This window comes from Aquila chrysaetos, chromosome 10 (assembly GCF_900496995.4).
Source record: "Aquila chrysaetos chrysaetos chromosome 10, bAquChr1.4, whole genome shotgun sequence".
Classification (NCBI taxonomy): domain Eukaryota; kingdom Metazoa; phylum Chordata; class Aves; order Accipitriformes; family Accipitridae; genus Aquila; species Aquila chrysaetos.
Window position 1 is genome coordinate 7,289,156 of NC_044013.1, and position 22,398 is coordinate 7,311,553.

A 22,398-nucleotide genomic window follows, 5' to 3' on the forward strand; every position below is an offset into this window, starting at 1 on the left:
TGAACTCCACACAAAAATTAACAATGAACTGACAAGTTTTATAGAACTATAAAATTGATTATGTCAAGAAATGAAATAAAAAAAAAAAATCTTACTGTGTTTCATGTGAGGGATGTGTACTTCTCACCACTTGTGTTTGTCTAATTCTAATTTCTGGAAACCAGGAGTGGGATTCAGCTCCAGATTGAGACACCATCTCATGCAGGAGTCGCCCTGTAGCTGTCTGTGTGAGCCAACTATGTAAACACCCGTTGTGGTTTGAGGGGAGAGATGGTGTAGGAGTGCACCGGTGTTCGTGGTACCTAAAGGTGTAGGGGCCTACATCAGGCTATGATATCGTTCTGTTGGCTACCCTGGCTGTATTATCTACGTGGTCCTTTTTTATTGAGAAGTCCGTTATCAGCATGGTCCTTGCTTATTTAGACACCTAGCTTGCATGTGGGGAACTACATTTAGTCTTCAGGAGTTTAAAGCTTTAAACTATAAAGTTATAGCTCTTCCCTTGAATTTGGATAGCCCACTGTACAACTTAAATTGCTAATGAAATGCCAGTGCATTCTGACTTGCTCACATGATGGCATAAATTACTTTGTTCATTAGTGGTACCAGTGAAAGACACTGGCCCAGACAATGGCACCTTAAAAAAAGTATGTACTGACACTGCAAAGGATGGTGGTTTTGATTGCAACATATGCTAGGCTCTTTGAGTAGTTGTAAGCTAGTTATTGTGGTGTTAGTCCCAGCTCTTCAACAGAATTGCAACCGTCACTGAAATTTAAGCTTCTGTGTATGTTATTCGGACTACAGGAAAGCCAGCTCAGGTGTGACTGACACTGATGTCAATCATGCAGCTGTTATTGGGAAGCAGTCTATTGCAATGAACGGCTGCGGTCTGCTAAAATTCACAGCCTCTTGGAAATCTGCAAAACTCAGAAGTTATTCTTATACTAAAGGCATGCAATGGAATTGGGATGAAGTTTGAGGTTAAGCTGAAAGTCTTGCAGGGAAGGAGAAGAGTGGCCGAGAAGGAGTCCTGTAACTTCTATGAAAGCAGTTCCAAACTGAGGACACAGCCTAGTTTAGCTTGCAAACATTTGGAACCTTGTCCAAACCCACAGTGAATCGTAACCTTATATATAAATAGTTTGCAATTAGTATGATTTGTAAATTTAAAGTTGTTTCTACTGCTTTACATTGAAACATAAATCAGCTCTGCTTTTTAACAGTTTCTGACAATATAAAACTACTACATTTCTTCTGTTAAATGAAGGAGTTCATTCGTGTTTTGTCTATGTAGAAGTCTGATGATTTCGATAATCATTACTTCAAAAAAAGTATAAGATTGCATAACAGTGATAACAGAATAGAACTATTCTGTCAAAAACTTTTAACATAAAAAGACTGAATATCATTGATCCGTGATCCCGATGGGTATGTTTTCCAGGAAACCAGATTTCACCGATAAAAGAAGAGTAAACACAGTTTATTATTTCTTTTTAGAGAGTTGCTATCAGTAATAGATTCCTTTTCTTTTGCTTTCAAACTACTATGTCTGCATCTAGTCTTTCTCCATCACATATACCCAAGCTGTACACAGAAAATCCCAGGAGAAAGAAAATAATTTTCTAACTCTCACATTAGCAAAGAATGTAGAAGTCATCTATGCCCACATGCATTTCTAAAACTTTATCCTACATCTAAATCACAAAGTTAATATGTACTTAATGCATTTATACATCTGAAGGTATAGTTAAAAGCTCTCAAAATCTGTTAAAGTTAATTGGCTTTTTCCTGTTTGTCTACATTAAATACTCTGCATTTACAGTTTAGTTAATAATCCCGTAGCTGAAGAGCTGGAATGAATCTGTCTAACATTACCAAAACTTTATGGAATCCACAATGCTAACAAACTAAAATCTTAAAGGAAAATTATAAATCAAAAATTTTGCTTCCTACTATGGAAACTACTCCTTACTGATGCTGAAGCGAAAACAAGGACCAAGATTATCTGTACTGTTGGGTCCATAAGCAAAAGCAATCTTTGCTGCCCCATAGGAACAGGCTGTTAGCTCTCTGTTACAGGAATAACCTTCGCTTCCCCAGTGTGTTTGGTAGTTTGGTAAGGTATTGTTCTAGTCCCAGTAGTTTGCTATAAATGCTGTAGGCATTCATTCTGCTCAGCAGGATGAAGCTTGGATTACTGCAATATTTTTTCACTAACTTTGGTTGACTTAGGAAAGGGTCATAATGACTGTTTGCTCAAATAGTCTCCGAAATATTCTTCATAGATTTGTTTACTTTCTAAACAGAAGATATTCTAATTGTATCAGGAACTACTCTTAAACAAACCTTAGTAATGATTGCTGAAGAGTTAAAGTGATTATAAAGTAACCGTTACGTGTGTAGTTGTTACAAAATGCTATATTTAATATAGCTACTGATTTTGTTATCAAAAGGACCCATGCATGCATGAAACCTTGGGCCATTGTTATACTGTTTATGTAAATTCTCTGTATTTGTTAGGGAAGAGAAAGTACCTTTTACCCCACTAGGGTCATCTTTAAACAAGAGAAACATAGCTCAGTATGAAAACCCTGGTAGCTGTGCCCATATTGTGATCCTAAGCAAGTAGATTTCTGAGAAAGAAAATAAATAAAAATAGAAGTGAGAGTACCTTTTGTCCAATGATGAGAAATGTTATGCTTTTATCTGCTCTGCATTTTGCTGCTTTCCTCCAGAGAGCAGGGTTATTGTCAGCAGGTAAAGAATTAGGAATGTCATATTGTCCCAAACCCGTCAACTCTCACCTAAATGGCTGTTGTGAAAATGGAAGCGAGGGCTACTCTGACATTTTGCTCTTAAATTTGCTATGCTTTTTGTAAATAATATATTGTAGTCCTAGACTTGACATTTTGTCAATCTGTTTTATTTTGATGATCATTTCCTGTTCACCAGCTTCTGTGTTAAGGTATTCAATTATTAAATAGTAAGCATGAAGGCAAAGTTTCTACTAGAAGGGTTTTGAGCCTTCTGTCCGTATAGGAGTCGACAGTAGCTGTGTAAATATGTGGTCCCAAGTATCACTGCCTGTCTGTAAGTTCTGCTAGATTAGAAGTGATGTGCTGATTTCCTTTCATGCTCCATTCAGTATAAAGATTTTATCTATCCATTTGGGAATCCTTAATATAACATGCAGAGCAAGTCAACTGTGGTTTCAAAACAAGTACCACGCTAATACTGAAAACATGTCAAAAGGAAAATGATTTTTCTTATGACAAGTATTTGATCCCACTAATCTTCAAGCGGTGGCTGTGCTGTTCTTGCTTTGTGACTGCTCTATTGCTGAGATGTTTTGAGTTTTCCTGCCTAAAATTATGCTCTTCTAAAAATACAGTATGTAAATATGAGAAAATAAGTGAGGCCAGGCACTCTTCTTCTGACAGCCTTTTACATAAATGCTGCCCCCTCAGTTCTCCCATCACTGTTTCTCAGAGCTATGCGCTTTGATTCTGTCAAAAGGTGTGGTAATGAGAGCAGATATAATTATGTTTCTAAAAGCTGGTGACCACAGTCTCAATTAAATAGTCTTTTAAGGATGCTTTGAATAGTGGAGAAACATTTGACTTGAAGTATCTTTATTCTTTTTAAGATCCAAGTTAATGGAAGGACTGTAGTTCTGAACACCAGGTTATTAGTATCAGTATTTATTAACTTTTAGAATTTTTTCTACTGATATTTCAGTAATGCTCAGAGCTTCAAATCTGTAGGCAGAATCTGTCTGTGTTTAAAAGGCATATTGGAGAACCTGCCTGTATATGTGTGTGTATGTACACGTATATTTATATAGCCATACATAACTAAAAGAAAATCATCCACCTCTACCTTCCAGGAAGAAACCTTGTTGTGTGAATGTTTTAAAACATTTAAATATGACCGTACATGCAGATAGATGTAAAGTATCAGAAGTGCTATCTCTGCCCTTGAGATCACAAGAGACAAACCTGCGTATGATAGCAAGAACAAGGGAACTCTGACTTAGGTACCAGCATCAGCATTATTTGATTGGGAGGTTCGGGCCAATGCTGAAGGCAAGCCTTTACAATTGATGACGGAGGGTGCAGTTCCATCTAATTTAGCCTACTGTGAATGACTTGGCATACGTGACGTCTACCTTGTTTGCTCACTATAGAATCAGATTTTCTTTGCGCTGCTCAAAACATGGCAAGAAATGCAGTGATTTGGAGTTAATATAAGGTAATTGAAAAGTTGATCAACAAGTCGCTTTGCCTATAAACTCCTTGCTCCTCTATCTGCCGAGTGTTTGCGAGGAGAAGGTTGGATTGCAGTCAGCTATGCAACACAAAACATTCTACTCCTCTTTATCCCTTTTCTGAAGAAATTCAGCTCTGTGAGGCAGCTTTAAATTAAAAAATTAAGTTTTACTGATAGTGGCTCAGAAAATTGAGGAAAGACTTGAAAATTATTTATGATCTCTGTGGTATGCGAGAGTGTGGATTTCTACATGGTAAAATACTGCACAGGTTGCAGTGATACAGTGAATTATATAGAGCTAAAAGCATGTGGCTTAAAACCAGATGACATGAAGTACATTGGGGAGAGGGGTGGGAGAACTTATTTCATTCCAAACTCTATATGAAAATATTATGCACAATTAACTTGATTTTCTCTGCAATGTTCAATTACATGGTTACATGAAGACCATTTTGCTCTGCTATTTGGGCTATGAAACTGGGTCTCAAGAGAGCTGGACTGTATGCTCAGCTGTGCCATAAACAAAACTATATAGCTGCTGTAACACCAGCCCCTGCAGTTAATAGAATTAGTTGGGGAGAAGACTTTTCCAGCAGAAGGCAGACTGACAGTGTTTGTCCCTAGCAAAGGTAATTGTGCAAGAGTCCCAAAGCTATCTCACCTGCCGAGACTGCTGTTCTGGGCTAGTTTCTTTCCAGAGAGAGATATTTGGGAGCAAGATTACAAAGGTTATTTGTCCAGTTGTTTTGGGATGAGTCTTTTCCATTCCACATCTGAGAACAGATGGGGACAATGAAATAAAAAGTAAAATAAGATTAATTGGGTTTAAGTATGATTTTAGTTATATTTTCGTATTTAAGTCAAGAGGTAGCAGAGAATGCTTTCTGATAGCATATCTTATTGTTGTAGGTGACCCACCCTACCTGTCTGAAACAACACCAGAAAAGGTACAAAAGCAGCAAAAAAGAGACTAAACTTTACTGGTTTTACCTAAATTGATGGTGGTTTTCTCAGCTGTGTCTCTTTGTATATCCTTATATGAAGGATGCACTTAACGGCATCCTGACTGGCACTGTTATTACGGCAACACTGTAGAGATCTTTGAAAGAAAGTGAAGATTAATGTTGCTATATTGATGGCAATTGTAAATCTTCCTTTTGGAACTGAAAATTTGGATCTTAAGATTACAAACCTTCAGTTCTGTTGCATGAGCTAAACATGATCAATTTTTAAGCTTGTGGTCTAAAATGAGTTCATATCTTAAAATTAGGAAGCAATTTGATTATGAGAGCTGGAGAAAATGAATGTAGCATTTTATTTGTATGTACACAGACTAAAAAGCAATGCATTTATAACAAAGAAAATTTAATTTCATTGCAGAGCTTTGGTAGTATGTTCAAGAGATTGAAATTCTATTTGTTGATTAGATTTACCCATAGAATAATTGAGAGAAGTTAGAAATTTGGGATGCTCATTCCTGCTTTACTCTTACTCCTGAGTTGACCTCCTGGCCCAGATGCAAATAGGAGCAGTTCTGTTAATGGTAGTGGATCTGTCTTTATATAATTAGGAGATTTAAGCTGTTGACTTCAAAGAACTTACTCGGAGGCTTAAAGTTAAGCGTGTGCATAAGTCTTCATTAGGATCTGGATTGTAGTCATTACCTGTAGAGAGGGAGAATTGATTCATGATCTGAAAGCTCAGGTGGTGGCACAGCTGTGTAATGTTGCATTCAATTCATTATAGCAGTATGTCACCCTGGAATATAAGTATCTGTAAAACAACATGAATTATTAATGCAAGTAAAATGTTAAAAGCTGCATGGACTTGTGATATTGGCAAGTGAGGTGGCACTGGAGTGGTAAATGCTGATGATAACAGCTGTATAACAGCTTACAAATTTCATTTTTCATGTCTGTTACCTGCCCATCCCTCACCTCTGGAGCTTTGTACTCCAACTGCAGTGTTCCTGGTTAAATGCACGGACTTCGTTTTTCCGTGTCAACCTTGGTCAGCAGAGTCCTGGTCCGTTTGAAGCATCCTTTTCCTCATTTAAAATTCCAATGGATGGGACAGCCACTGCTTTACCATAAGTGTCTGTTCCTTTCCTTACTTTCACTGGAAAGAAAATAAATGAATGTCTTTTACTTCTCTCTCCCCTCTCCAATGGATTCCCCCCCCCACTGGCTAGAACAGAAGTCAGAGTAGTTCAGAAGCTACAATGTCTAGAATAATTATCAGATTGTTGGTTCTTCCACTGAATTGCTTCCTTCTTGTACTAAGTATACTCCATGCATGACCTATGTTTTCATCGCAGCCCTATAAGGATTACCAGACAACTCACCTGGGATATTAGCTTTGTATTTTATGGAAAGTTAGGGAAAAAGTACCTCTGCTGTCTTTGAACCTGTCTTGGCAAGTCTCGTTCGCACGAGTGGTACCGCTGCGTCTGCGCTGCTGCGCAGCGGCAGAGTGGAGCAGAGCTTTACCCATCCAAAATACCATCTGGTGGGACACTGTAAGGGTGCCCAACGCAGGCAGACATCCAGACGGATAAGGTACGCACACCGCGTGCATCTTCAGGGCTGAACTTGTCTGCTGTGTGGATGGGGACCGTGGCTCACCCATCAATCTGTACTTATCCAGCCTACTTTTCTAGTAACACATGATTCTATGTAAGGCATATCATATAACCAAAAGCCCTCTAGAAAGGGAATTGGATTTATAGAGTGACCAGTTGCAAAGGCAATGGGATTTAAAGAGCCTGAAGTGAAGCTTCATTTGGGCTGTTCTCCACAGGACATGTGAACGTGAAGTGCCTTCACCTCTGAGAATACATTGAATTTCAGGCTGCACCTAAAATGGGAAGCAGAGGAGTGAAACTCTATCTACATTCCCAGGTTCTGATCTCATTTAAATTCACACAAATCTAGTGTTGAGTAATGAAGTTCCTTCAGATTTAAGGGAAATCAAGATCCAGCCAGTGTGATTAATCTTGTGAATAAAAAGGTTCGGGATTAGACATTCTTTCTGTGTGACACTTCAGCAATATGCTGTTATAAAAGACACAGCAGGAGTTAGTCTTGAAGTGTCAGAATAGCTTCTTTAGTGACAAAGCATTTATACATGTAAATTTTCAAAGTAAGTTGGCATCCCTTTTGTGGGTTCAATTTGCACCTGTCATTCACTTGCGGATGCAAATTTAAGTTACTTGCAGCTTTAATTACAGTACTTGATTGTCATCACAAATCAGGTAGTCAAATGTGAATCGACTGAGGTTTGTGCCATCATTTGTTGTTAAAACATGAGTGCAAATGTTATCATCAAAAAGCAAAGTCGACCAGGGCTTTGCCCTGCTGATAAGTACAAATATTACAAATAAGTACAATATGGAAATAAAAGGAATTTGAGGGGGAAAAATAACAAGGAAAGGAGTGAGCATGTGGTGAAAGCAAGACGGTAATAAGGGAAAATATAAAGTAGATTGTTTTGTCTGTTGCAACAAAGTGTGGTAACAGGAAGAGATATTTTTTCAGTTAAGTGTTTCTTAAGACCCGGCTGCCATTTGTACCTTCCAAATATCTTTTCTGTAAGGAGTTCTAGTTCTTTTACTTTTGCTGACAGCTTTCTAATTTTCAAATGAAAGAAGATGATTTTATAAAATTATTCATCAGATGACTATTATGCTGTATCTTTCCAATTTGTCATTATATTTATAAGGAAAATTATTATATAGTTATGTTTTAGTTTCAACACATAAAAATTTGATTTTTGAATTCACTGGAAATGTTGAGGTCTGAAGATTGTTAATTATAACTCATCATTAAATTAAAAACAGGAGATAGGTGCAACATGTTATTGTGCCTCAGCTAGCATCTGCTAGACAGTGATAATTCAGCACAGATTTTTTTATTATTTTTTTTTTAGTCAGAGAGTCTGTTGCGTAAAAATGATAGTTGAAATAACAAAGGATTGGTTATTTTATATTTGGATCTGAGGGTAGGGCCTAAAAAGTTGAGGTAATTCCACTTCACAGATCTTCAGTGCTCAGTTAAAAAATGAGGTTAATGGAGAAGAAATAGCAATGGATGGATGGAGGCACTTAATCTAAGTTTAAAGATAGATATGAAATCGTATTTAACGTGTGTGCTACCAGATTCCACGGTGTTGCAACCCACTCAGCGAATTTTTCTAATACCTGTATTATTTCAGCAGTTGGCCTTAATCTCATCTCTTTCTCTTTTTATTGAATAGACACGTCAACTCAAAGAATGCTTATTACTATGGAGATTTCTAAATTGCTAGATCTGTGGAGCCTACTTAACCTAATGTAAAAGGTCTTTTTTTTCTTTCCCACTTTTCTCATTACCGAAGGAGAACATTTTGGCCCAAACAATATCTGTATACATAAGCACAGATTTATTAAGTTTAGAGGATTTGTACTGTTGTTTCACAAAATGTTGTCAATTTGCAGTATGACTTTTTTTATGATGAATAGCTTTCCCGGGCCAAAAAGCTAATGACATCCACGGCTTCCATGCTTCGCACACACATGCGGTCCAAAAGGCCACAGATAATTTCTGCCGAATCAAGACCGTAAAGAGAGAATTTATAATCAGCTTTAATGTATTTGGGAGCTAAAGTACCTTAGTCCCTCATCAAAGGGAATGATAAAAAGCAGAATTAATATGGCTAGACTTTAATTATTTCTGAGCGCATAATTACTCTTTAGCTAACTGGACAGGAGGTATGTTATTTCTCTTATTTTGAGCAAGGGAAAGCCATCTGCAAACATACAGTAGTCAACTATTGAGATTTTAAAATGCATCATGTATTTCCTTAGCATTGATTGCAATACAAATAGAATAAATATTTGAATAATACTTTAAATAATGTAAGAACTATTTTTAAATTAAATGAGTAGAGAGTTTGCTAGGAGTTCCTCCTGTATGCAGCATTCCTTTAGCTTTTGTAGCAAGACTGTTCATTGCCTTTAGGAGACATAAACTGCAGTAATCGCTTCTTCCCCTTTTTAAACTGACTTAGGGGTCTACTTTTCCATTAGCATTAATGAGAGTTATGGGTACGCAGCAACATGAGACTAAATGAGACTAAACCTTAGAGAGAGTCTTGATAAGTAAATCATTTTTGTATCAGCATTTTAGAAGCTTTAGTATCCTTTTCCCCCCTCATTATTTATGGTACCAGATTACGTTGTTGATATTTAATATTTATTACATAAACTGTAGCTAAAATTTAGGCCAGCACAATAAAGCAGCATATCTATTGGAAGGCTTATGTCTTAAGCATAGTAAAATGGTCTTTTTTTTTTTTAATGGATGCCCATTTGGGGAAGTGAAATGCTCAAAGAGGAGGAATAAGTGGGCCTTCACAAAAGGTGAAGAGAAGCTACAGTGGAACAACAGTGGAAAGTAATTGTGGGTGAGGGACTTTTGGCAATCAATTCTGTAAGATGTATACTCTTTTGTTTTATTGGCTCCTAGTCCATCTTGTCTTTATATCAGTATTTTTAGAATTAGTTTCTGTTACCTAAAAAAAAAATATTAAAATGATGGAAGAACCCTAAAGAATCATATACTGAATAAACAGTCAGGGCTAAAGAAATAAATCTAGTTGAACGATACATTTAATTTACAAAATCATAAACTTTCTGTAGAATGTTAATTCAAACCTGCAGAAAATAACTGAAGATTATACACTTACTAAGCAATTTCTGCCCTGAGTTTGTTTTTTTTTTTTTTTTACTTGACTATTGCTGTTACATTTTGTAGGATCTTCCCATAAGATTTTATTTTGTTTATCTGGTAGTGATTTGGGCATGTTTTTCTGTGTAAGAACTCAAGACGTCAGCCTTTCTTTATGATCATACAGACACAGCGATGCTGTTAGTCAATGTAGTCTGTTACCTGGAGAATCAGAAGCAAAAGCCATTTCTTACTGATTTTAGAATGAGAATTACTGCTGAAACGGGTGGAAGTCTAATCCAGAACTTCTCTTAATACTACTTTCATGACTTCAGAAAATTTCTTCAGCAGCCATACATGAAATGGGCAACACCGAACAGTCAAGCTCAGAGCTCTGCTTCCTCTTCGAGGATTCAAGATTGAACCACTTGGTGTTGCTGTATGCCGTTGTAGACAGCCATGTGCACAATGGGTCTTGAGCTGATGTTGCTTTTAGGGATTGCAGAGCAATTCAGTAATACAAATTAAGTTTCACAGCATCCCTGTGTGTATAGGTAAAATACAGATAGTAGGTAAGTAGTTTCACACCTGGTGCATGAGGACCAAACTCTGCTTTGGTTTCTAGACTTGAGATAGCATTGTAACTCCAGGAAACAGAAAACCCATCTCAAGCGTTTTGGTCTGTGTTTCTCTAAGCTAGCTGTTGCTGAGATGTAATGAATGTGGTCTGTTATATTTTCAGACCGAAGCAAACTTGTGGCAGAAATCACATCTCATTTCTTTCTCAACAGAATACTGTTCTGGTGCCTGGTGGGTCTGCCACATGTCTCCATCAGGGATGTGGCAAGCAGAGCCCCTGTATTGTGAAATAGATATATAGCTGTATTAGAAAGCATATTTAATCTATGGCACCTTAAAAATAGACCAGCTGCTTTGCAAAAGGAATTGTCAAGCATTGGAACAGGCTGCCCAGGGAAGTGGTTGAGTCGCCATCCCTGGAGGCATTTAAAAGATGCATAGACGTGGCGCTTAGGGACATGGTTTAGTGGTGGACTTGGCAGTGCTAGGTTAACGGTTGGACTTGATCTTAAAGGTCTCTTCCAACCTAAACTATTCTGTGATTATCAGGAAGGTGGTCTGATTTTTTTTTTTATGGTTTTCAGAGAAACTCATAACTATAAATACTAAAATTATCCAGGTTATTTTTATTAGTGAGCCCATTACGCTTCACCATATTTTAAAATCAGAGATGGTATGAGACCAGTCATTTACGTTGGGGTATTTGATGCACTACGTAACTGCTGTTGAGATGTGGAACCAGGACCTGCACAAAATACCTCATAAAGGCCAGCTATTAAAGAGAAAGTAACATTCATTGTCTTGGTATCATCCAGAAAAGGAATCGCCCCTCTCTGTGCAAGTTATTTGGAGAAATGTGTGCTGTTTGCCTTTCCAGACACTACTTTGTTCCTTTCTGGTCACTTTAAAAAATTTAAAAGATAACAAGAAGCCATTAAAAATGTGTACGTATATCTATCTATCTATCTTTGTCTGTGTCTGGCTCTCAATTAAGTGCATAGCTGTGTTAAGTGCATAGCCCTTAAAATTCTTAAGTATATTCTTCCTGTTCGCCATGCTGAAAACCCACCATGAAATTATTATTATTCTTTGCATACATATTTTACTTTTCTAGTTTTATTCTTTTAGAAGTAAAATTGCTATGGTATGAGAATGATGGGCAGCAAAACATTTGAATCTGTGCATTTGGATAGGATCTTGTTATCTAGATACCATATGTTGTAAAGATTATATTCAGGGCTTGTATTAGGAAAAGCTGTTGCATCACTAAGGCTCTGTATTAAACAGAGTGATTGTTGCAGGTGTGACTATAAAAATGCTCGTGTTTAATTTATGATATATAATTCTAGTGTTCTGTATTTAGAAGGAGTTTAAAACTATTCTCTTGACTGATGCAGTAATTAAGGTATTCAGCTTTGGTTTTCAATAATGTGGTCCAGTTACTACATTCACAGTTAAAATCTCATGGTACTTCATGGGTTGTTTCTGTTTCTCAAATCCATGCACCTGGTACAAACATTTTATGAATTTTTTTTTTAAATGCATCACTCAAATACATGGTATTTTGCCTATAAACAACAGGTTTAATGCTGAATGACTAATATCCTGTAAAATAACAGAGCTAGAGAGAACTTTTTAAATACAAATGTTTTAATACTCCATAGTGCTTAGAATTAATGCATGTCTCTTGCCTACATCTACTGCAAATATCAACACATACTGTTCATCTCTTTTTTGTTGTTGTTTTTGTCTATTGCTATTTTATGCATGAGAAAGTTCTTGTTTTCTACTCTGCTTGGCTGGCTTTTTCTTTTTTTGTTACTTAGTCCTGTGTTCGTACTGATTGCTTTTTTGCATGCAAATTACAGAATGTCATGGAAATGAGAGAGCTCTGAAAAAAAAGGAAAGATAATGCTGAGTTCCAACTGTCTTTTGTTTGTGCGTAAGTGTGTAAAATATATGACGTGGAAATATTTTCAGAATGGCCTTTGACTTTCCTTCTGGTGTATATTTTCATTACCGAGTAAAGGAGCGGGGATTTTTCCCATTGGAAAATATGATGAATCTATTAATACTTAATACAGGTACTGGGCATGTAAGAATTTTGCCTTGCCATCCATTTATAGAAATAAGGAATTATGGTATTGTGTGTCTTGCCCAAGCTAAAAACCTCAATTCCATATTCAATGCAACTTTTGTATACTGTGTGCGAAAACCTGGCCCCGTTGAAATCAATGGCAAAAATCATTGGCTTCAGTTGGTCTGGGATTTCACTCTGGTTTCTGGTTTACATATGGATGTTAATGTTTCTTTACAAATATCTCAGCAGGTAGTCAAAGGTTTCAAGGGAATCTACACTTCTATTTAAATGAGAATGTAATGAGTGTGTCAAAAAAAAAAAAAAGAAAAAAGCCAAACCTATGCTTACCTTTGTAAAGCACGAGCTTAAATGGTTAAACATAGAAATGTGAATCAGCATTTCACAGAAAATATTGTTTTAACCAACTGTCAAGACCTTGATTAGCCACCTTATTGCATCAAATGCAAGAGGTAATTTGGCAGTTCCTAATAACAACAATGACAAGGAACAATTAAGTGGATAAATGTAGTTTATGGTGGGTATGCTTTTAGTAAACAAGCTTTGATTCTTCATTTAAAAACAATAAAGCACTGGGCACTCTTTGATTCTTGCGCTAGATGTTTCTAATAGCCATACCCCCTAAGGAAGGTTTTGCTGTAATGTTTGAAAAATGTAATGAAAAATTGGTTGTTGTAAACTAAGATTTCCCTCCCTGCAAATGTTTTTCTTGAAACATCCATGGGAATTTAATATTCACTGTTTTTTTTTCCTCAGTCTTGTATATTCTTGAATTGTCTTTTTTCCTCCATTTTCTCCGTTCTCAATCCTAGGTCCCCTTACAAAGAAACAGACAGATGATTTAGGTGATAATGACGGTGCTGAAGATGAAGGTATTTTTTTGCCGCCAAACTGATTTGCATGACAAGGATCCCTGAAAATCTTTTTTCTCCCCTCTTTTTTTGACTTCTTGTCTTCTTTTGAAGAGTTTTTTTTTTTTTAATTCCCATTTTTGATGTGTTTTGTCTTCTTGCTTGTTGTTATACATATATATATATTTTTAATTTTTTAAAAGAAAGAATGTTGTTAAGTTCTACGTTTTGATACAAAACAGTAACAATATTTAAAGAGGAGGGTTTTTTGTTTTCTTGAAATGGACTTTTGATATGTTGCATCCCACCTTTTGACTGAATTTTGTCCATACTATTTAAACTAACACTCTTTTAAAGTTTCTCTGTACACCTTTTTGCATGTTTTCTAACCCTATGTATTTCACCAAGTACAAAGATGTTTCTTTTTTCACTGACTGATCTCAGTTTGATAAACATATAAAATGTTGTGTTTATAAAAGGAAAAATACAGAAAATTCTTAGAAAGTGTCTCTTAAGCAACTGAATTTCCCCAAATACAAAACCTTCTGCATTTACCTTGCCACGAACAAATATAAACAAACGCAAGACTACCCCACCTCCCTGTAGAAGAGAGGTAGCCCTGGAATGGCAGGCAATATTTGTAGTTGGTGAGGCTCTGTGCAGCACTGGTGAATTCAGTGGAGCTAAACTGATGTCATCTAAAGGAATGCAATTTTTTCAGTTTTCTACAAGCATACAAAGATGCCTATCTGCTTGTGTCACCCCTTAGAAAACCGTATTACCAAGTAAAATCAAAAGTTTGAAATGTCAAGCATATTATACTGTTTATGAATTATGGCTGTTAATCATATAAGCTATGCAGATTTGATATTTTTTCAGGGCTATGAAAATGGTAACAAGGGGCTCTTTCTCCTGAGCAGTCTCATCCCTTCAAGTAGATGTGCTTCAAAATTCTGAATCTTAAACACATACTTTGTATATTTTATGGTCAATGAGTAAAACAAATTACCATATAAGACTGGTAGAGTTGCTACTTGCTTCTCTGTTAATATCTGGGGATTTTTTTTTTGCCAGATACTAAGATGAAGCTTAACTTGTAAACTGCAAGGCTCTTAATTAAGAAATTTTTCATCACACAGAACATTAACTGTTTTACTCAAACAGAAACGTGCAGTCTTATCACAAAAGATGAAGGAAGGCAAATATGAGCATTTAACTTCTTACCCAATAACTGAACAGAAACTTTACAAATAAACCCACAAATTTGTACGTGTCTGTTTTACAATCCTCTGCTGAATCTGTGTGTTAAGCATATGAATGAAAGCCCACCAGTTGGCCCAAGATTTGAAAGAACCATCTAATTGAGAATCTCCTTTGAAAGCTCTTATATTATTCAGAGCTAAGTACGATAATTCAGATCCACTTAGCTCTATGAAGCCAAGTCTTTTCTACATTAGTTCATGACAAAATATTGCAAGGGACAATCTTGTGTATTCTCCAAGACCTGTGACACTGAATTAGCCATTGTAAGAGTTACTCTGTCTTGTTTTAACAATATGGTTTAAGAAACCATTTGAAACCTGGGTTATTCATCCAGTGGACCTTAATGGCTCTCCTAAATTGCTGTATAATTGCCAAGACAGATGCTAATGGTGTAATGTTTTTTGAGTCCTTCTCTGCTTAGGCACACTTAAAAGAGACTACTCAGTTTGCTAAAATTCAGCAGAGGGTGGTTGCTATCAGAAAGCAGTCCAGTATGTAGTATCAGATGAGAGTAGGGATCTCAGTCTTTGGAGAACAGGTGTCCATGTCAGACAACACCCGTCTCCCACATTGACAATTGTAGGAGAGAGAGAAAGGACTGCAAGAACACAGCAGTCAAACTAGAGGGGAAGAAACACATTTACAACTCTAATAAATCTCTGTAATTTATAGGAGTGAGATTAATTTTCTCTGGCATACAAGTGACAATTTTGTTCTCCTTTCCGTGCCAATAGAAGAATGCAGGCAGTAATTAGACTTTTACTGCTTCCGAGAGTCAGAGAGAGACAGGGCAAATTTGAATTTTTATGATCAGTAGACACTGAAGGCTGCTGGGATGCCTGCTGGGTTGGTAGAAACCTTGTCTGCTGAGGCCCTGCATTTCACTGTCCCTCAGTGGAGGAGCAGTATCAGATGACCTGCGTTTTGTGAACCTGCTCTTCTGCACTGGAACTTTAGCACTTGTTACACATGCAGAACTGAAGAGTTCACAAACTTCAAGTCATATGCATTTAGGTATGAGTAGCAGGAAAGAGAGAGGCAAAGCAAAAAGCCACCTTAGCTATCTAGATTTCTGCTAACCTGTCCATCAAAGCCTTCACCTTTTGCGGTATGGTAGTTTTTACTCAATATAAAAATCTACAAATTAATAACTGGGAACAAAATAAAACAAATAGCAAACTGAATGAATGATGAAGTTGGAATATTAGGGAGACTGGGCTATATCTGGTGAAAACCAACTGTGTCATGTAACCATAGAATCCATGCTACATAAACGATATACAGTGATTTCTAAAATGCCCAGGATGGTCCCTGTGTTAAGAAATTTAGAGCTCCCATATCCATTCCTGAAGAAAGACCTTTTGTAGCAGCTTCTTGGATCAAATGCCTGGAAAATATTCTGTATTGTGTCACTCAAACATCAGAGTTTGATTAGAAGATTTCATTTTAAAACAGCGTTCAATAATCCTACTCCCATCTGCTGCTACATGTCACTACCACAGTACTGTGGTCCAAACCTTGCCAGCACAAGCAGTGGAATCGGTAATCAGACTTGGATCTCTGGTATGTGCTGCAACCAGTAGACCAGGCTTAATTAGATCATTTTTCATTTTTGTTTTCAAAAGACCCAAAGGCAGTAGTGCACATTACCAGCTAATGATCTGCAAATTTGCTGTTTAAAAAATGAAGGTGTTTTCAAATTCTATGAGTGTGAAATGCGTGAAAATCCAGAAATTATATAAATGTCTTCTTTCCCCAGTCTGGATGCATTCTTGTTTCTGTTTAACCCTTTCATGTCTACACTTGAAATTGCTTGCCTGTTTTTCAATAAGTATTGAACTACTTGAGCAGGCACCAAAAAACAAGAGTGGCAAAAGCACCTGCAACCAGTGAGCATTGGGGCTTTCCCTTTTTATAGCAGTGGTGAATTTGCCTATTTGCTGACATACAGGTAAGCAATATCTAGTGTAGATGCAAGATGTAACTTTAAGTTGCTTAGCAGTTGAATAAACTGTACCTTCCCCAGTCTAAAAACAAGGCTTAGTTTAAAAAAAATAAAATGTTTTCACCGTAATATCTTGGTCTTAATTCTGGTAAGGTAATAATTTAACTTGATTTAATTTGGCCATAGCAAAAACCAGTACCTCTTTATGCACCCTTAGTTCCTGTATGCTAAAATCCTTTGCATGACTTAAAATATAGCAACACAAGTCATTAATCAGCCTATGTACTCAGGGATCAGAACTGGACTTCTAGGTAGTTAGTGCTGTATGAAATATCCATGAAGGATTGCTCACAAATGAATTCTTCTCATCCACCATTCTGTCACACACACCTTACCTAGCGCATCAATCTGTCAATCTTAGATGCTTATTTAGTCCCCAATGCTATCTGAGCATCTCTCAGTTTTTAATGTATTCAGTCTCACAGCATCCCTCTGTGATAGAGGAATGCTATTATTCCATTTTTAGAAATGATGAATACAGAGGCTAAGTTTGAGGAATGCAGACACCATGTCCATAGTAAAGCAGGGAACTGAGAGTACACGCCTCAGAAGCGGGGTCTGCTCTGTAATTGCTAGGTGTTTCTGCTCTTCCCTTCTCCATTCCAATCTCTCCTGTGAAAAAGGAGACAGATTAGGAACAGATGTTGCTGTTTGTTCACAGGCTGTAACTGTGATGACTCTGATCGTTTAGTCTGATGCTCTGTCTTATATGGGCTATTGGACTTCATTGACTGAGGGAAGTTCTTGGTCCAGAGCATGTTTTAAATCAAAACAAACACAAATCCACTCAAATTTTAAATTACTAATGATGCAGAAGGCATCTGCAAAGCCCTTCTTATGCTTAACAGACTGTAGCATCATTGGCGCAAAAGAGCACATTTCAGAACTGAGGATCTTCTCCAAAAACCCCTATCACTCCATTAGTATTAAAATAGACTAGGTTGCCAAGTTTAGCATTTCATCTGCTTTCAACTGTCACGGTAAGAAATAGGGAGAGAAACAATCTTTCCGTCTGGCACTAGTTGTACATTTTCGGACTTCAGAGATCAGTAAACAGCAGAACACATTTGTCTACCTCACAAAGCAACCACATGCTCCAGCCTTAATTATGGCCTTTAACGAGTTCCAGCCAGGCTGCAGTAGCACAGATCTTACTGCTTTTGGTGAACTTGTTGACTGGTACACATAGACACATTCCTGATTCCTGTTCATCCTGTCACCCATTCTCGTTGTAGTTCTGTGATTCTGACTCCCAAGTACAGAGTCTAGTGTCGCTTGCATATTAAATTTTTCCCTTTACGCTGAGAACCTAAGTTCAAATTATGTTGATTTTTTGTGGTGGTAATATGAATACTTGAAAAGATGCGTAATAAAAATTCTGACAGACCTTTAATTTAAACACCTCTTTGGGGCTCCGTTATCCTTTTAGCACTGCCAAGCATTGCTTGTACAGTGAAGAGTCTGTCAGCTTTTGCATTTCTAACCGTCATCTTTTAATAATTTAAAATTACTACCTACCTGGCTACTGAGGTCCTACTCTAATGAGAATCTGCTCCAGATGCTTACGTGTGAAAGCATAGGCCTTTTTTTATGTTAGAATATACATTCATATAGTCCTTGATCAGGATCTCAAATTACTTTCAGGTAAAGGTAGTTAAGTGTTTGAGAGTGCACAAAACGATCCATTGGTTTGACAGATACAAAAACAAACAAAAAAGGAGATAATTCTATTTGTCTGAAACTTGATGGGCGCAGGTTGTATTTTAAAACCTGAAATGTGTCTAGAACCTCGCTGCCGCTCCTAACAGAAGTTCAATAGTTACTTTAATAGTCTCAGGACATCTAGTTTTATATCATGTGTTTAAAAACACGGTATTAATGGATGTTTTAAATATTAGCACTAATAAGTGCACTAGCTTATTAAAATAGCGGTGCATCTATGAGGCATCTGATAGATTTGAACTGAAAGGTCGAATACTGTTAAAAGGCTTTGAAATGATTAAGAGTTGCACTGATTAGTACCACGCTCTACTTAAATATTTTAGGACCAAAGCTTATGGAAGAGCTACACGTATCCATGTCACATTCTGTGTAAGGAACATGTAGGTTTTATAGTAACCGCTCTAAAAGTTTTCCAGTGTTCTTGTGCTGTTTCTTGTTCAAACCCCAAGATTTACTTACTAGTCTACATCAAAATGTCACGATTTTTTATAGCATTTAGAAAAACACTGCTTGTGACATCTGTGCTAAACTAATTATATTTTTGTGCTAAGTTGTCTCCAGGTAGGCTTTCTTCCCTTCCCATTTTGGTTGTTCCCTGCAAATTATACTTGTTAAGTCACGTGGCCAATTCACATCAGCTTCAAATGACTGAAGCTATAATTATGTTTTGTTATATATGACTATTGTGACTGGTATTCACAGTCAGAGCCGGTTCCCTGTTGTGTGATGTAACAAACAGAATAAAAGACAGCCCTATTCCTAAATTGCCTGTAATGTAATTAAGACCAGACATGAAAAGTAGATGCAACAAACACTAGAAAGGTACAGAAGAGAGGACATGATGGAAATCATAATAAGAAAGTTCATGTATATGTCATATAAATAAGATCATTCTCTGCTATACAGTAAGACCTACTTACATGTTTTATGAACTAGCAATTTAAAGCCAAACAAATCACAGCTCTCAAAAGTTATCTTCTGTGTGAATGAAAACAGGAGAGTTGAATTTGAGGATTTTGAACAGCACTATCCCTGTATATGTCTCTGAAAATATTCACGTGTCTGCTTTTTAATAAATGCATACCTAATAAAATGCAACAAAAAGTTTGGTACACAACTAAATTAAATCAGTATATTAACCTACACTTGGCAGAAATGCCACATTTGCACCCCAATTCTTCAGAATGAGCTACTTCCACAAATAACTATTAGTCTGTGTGAGGAAGTATAACTACGGTTTACTGAGACTACTCCAGCAGACGCGCACAAAGGACTGATACCAGTCTGTAGGAAAAAGTGAAAGATGTGTCAAATCATTTATGGTCAGGTTTTGAAAAGTATCTGAGTGCCAAAATCTCAATTATTTTCTTTGAGTGGGACACTGAAGTCCAATAAGCACTTTTGAAAAGTGCATCTTTCTGCCACTTTTGTACCAATACAGCATTTCTCCTTACAGAGTATTATCTTAACACTTCCTCCATGTTAATTTTAAAGGATGATAGTTTTCATGGGGGAATATTTACTGTCTTTCAGGTAGGAATCAATTCTTGATTATGGTCTGATTTTTTTGCTCTCTTCTTTTGATCTTATTGTTAAATAACATCCACCGGTTAATAACATCTGTACTTAAAAGTACTCTCCCAACTGAATGTTTGTACCTTTCAGATATTCCTGGCTATAGCGTGCAATTGATATGAAACCACTGCCTGTAAGACCAAAATTTAGCGATCTCTCGTCTTCACGTGAAGCGCTCCATAGCTTCTATGTAATCCGTAGCTCAAAGTCCCAGTAGCCTCAGCTGAATATTGCCTCATCTCACAGATGTCCCAGTACTAGATTACTGCCTGAGACGCACAGAATCACCACTGTTCTTTTGTAGAAGGGATTTCTCTTAAGACTGATGACTTTGACAAAGCAGCATGAGGAAAATTCATACTGCATGTCATCTGCTCTGACACGGCACGTAGGCAGAGCTGAAAATTAGTCTTCCCTTATCGTCTGTAATCTTTGCAAGGATATTAGTAGTAGGAAATAACAAAAGTATGGTATAGACAGAATTTACTCAGAGAATCACGTCTTTATATGTCAAATTTTACTCACGAATGTGTGCTTCCTTTCTTGGATAAAGGACACCCATTCTTTTCTAAATATTCTAATATTATTTTCCAGATAAACAGGCCAGTACTACCAACATTTCATTACTGTTCACAGTTGGTGCTCTGTAATTCTATGTAATTTTAATTAAAGAAGAATTCTGAGACAGTCTCCCCCTGTGCTACCACCAAGCATACAATTAACTGTGTACAATTTCTGCTGGGAACAGTCACACAGTGATTTCAGATTAATAATTTATTATTGCTTCCATGTTAGTATCAAAAAAAAAAAAAAAAGCATAGACTATGAACAAACTATCTACTGAAAACAGCATATGGATTTGAAAAGACTTTTTCCTTGGTGTAGATTTTAAACCTCAGGAGCTCATAATTCTATCCTACGGACAATGAAGATAAATAATCTCCTTAGCTTTACACACTGAAAATCGCATGTTGGAAAGCCCTTACTATATGCTTGAGTGAGGAAAGCAATACAAGCAATTTCATGCACAACCTTCATCATCCTTTTGGTCTTGAATAAATAGTTGTTCTAGTACTTCCAATATTGAAGATCCAATTTCTGATCTTGACTGTTCTGGCATTTTCTTCAAATTAGAATCAATATCAAAATAATAATAGCACATGACTTTCTATAAACAGACACATCTGTGCTGATCTTCTTCAGCAGATTCAAAAAGCAGGGCTTTTAGTGTAACTGCCCTTACCTTTACAGTGCTTCAGAAACAACTCAATTCTACAGAGAGCCTACCTGAAAGCTGCTTAACTAAGATTCCTCCACATCAAAGGAGTAAACAATACATCTGAGGTTTCTTCAAATGCTGAAGTGAGTAATCAGGGAAGTCACTTGAATACTGCCATAATGACAAAAAATGTCTTCAAATCAGAATATGCAGTACAGTTCCCCATTGGGAAGTTTTCATGTGCTCTCCTGCTATTGTCTTTCCTGATTTTTAGGGACTATTATGGAATCTTACGACTGGGGCAGTGGAAAAGACTCGGATGCCTAGTAAATGAGATCAAAATACAATTCAATCCAGATGTAAAAGTTTAAATTTACACCTTAGCTGATTTCCTTCCTGTCCAACAGAAAAAAAAAAAAAAATCTTTAAAAACCATATATTATTCCACCATTAACTGTGGCTTTGAATTGGTACTTAAGAACAAGAAGCAGTGGTGTTCATTTTATTCTGAGTAGATTCATTAATTTGCTAATAGGACTATTTTTTTTTGGGGGGGGGGGGGGGGGGCACGGATACCCAAATCAATGTCTTTGTTAAAAAGAAATTCAAATCAGTATGTCAATAGCTAATTTTGTTATCATTTGGTGTCGCTTTTGAGAACCTTACAATTGGTTTGAATACAGTGTGGAGGTTTATAAGCAGTGTTCCAGGCAGCTATTTTTTCAAATATACAGTCCTTTTCACAATTCAGTAAAAGAAGAAGTACCCATGCACCTTAAACTTTAGGCTACCCAGGTTACAAGCAATGGCCGTTTGATGTCTAAGCGTTAAACAGTTTCCAAGTACTTTTTCAGAACTTAGACTTCAGACCTATCAAGAGACAGCTGTTTATACACATTTTTTATAAATTACTAATCTTAACTGTACTGGAAGCAATCAACAATTTACGTATGAGCAGAAATCTTGTTTATCTTAATATGGTGAATCACCTTTAGTTGAGTGAACAGAAAGATGGACTGAGTTTTCAGAAGTGTTTGTACTTTGCCTAAATGAGCTCGCGCTGGTGTTAGTAGACATTTTACGTCAAATTGAGCAGGAACAGAATTAGA

The 22,398-nt window shown here is 36.7% G+C and overlaps 1 protein-coding gene across 7 annotated transcripts in view; it reads left to right on the forward strand.

Annotated features, from left to right (window-relative positions):
- NLGN1 (neuroligin 1) overlaps positions 1-22,398 on the forward strand; it is a 406,306-nt gene that overhangs the window by 176,622 nt on the left and 207,286 nt on the right. For 5 of the 7 annotated variants that reach the window (XM_030028718.1, XM_030028717.1, XM_030028719.1 and 2 more), the window contains one exon: positions 13,467-13,526. The exons of the other annotated variants lie outside the window; for them this stretch is intronic. In XM_030028718.1, coding sequence (XP_029884578.1) covers positions 13,467-13,526 — 60 coding nt within the window. The remainder of the gene's footprint in view (positions 1-13,466; positions 13,527-22,398) is intronic. 7 annotated transcript variants of the gene reach the window in all.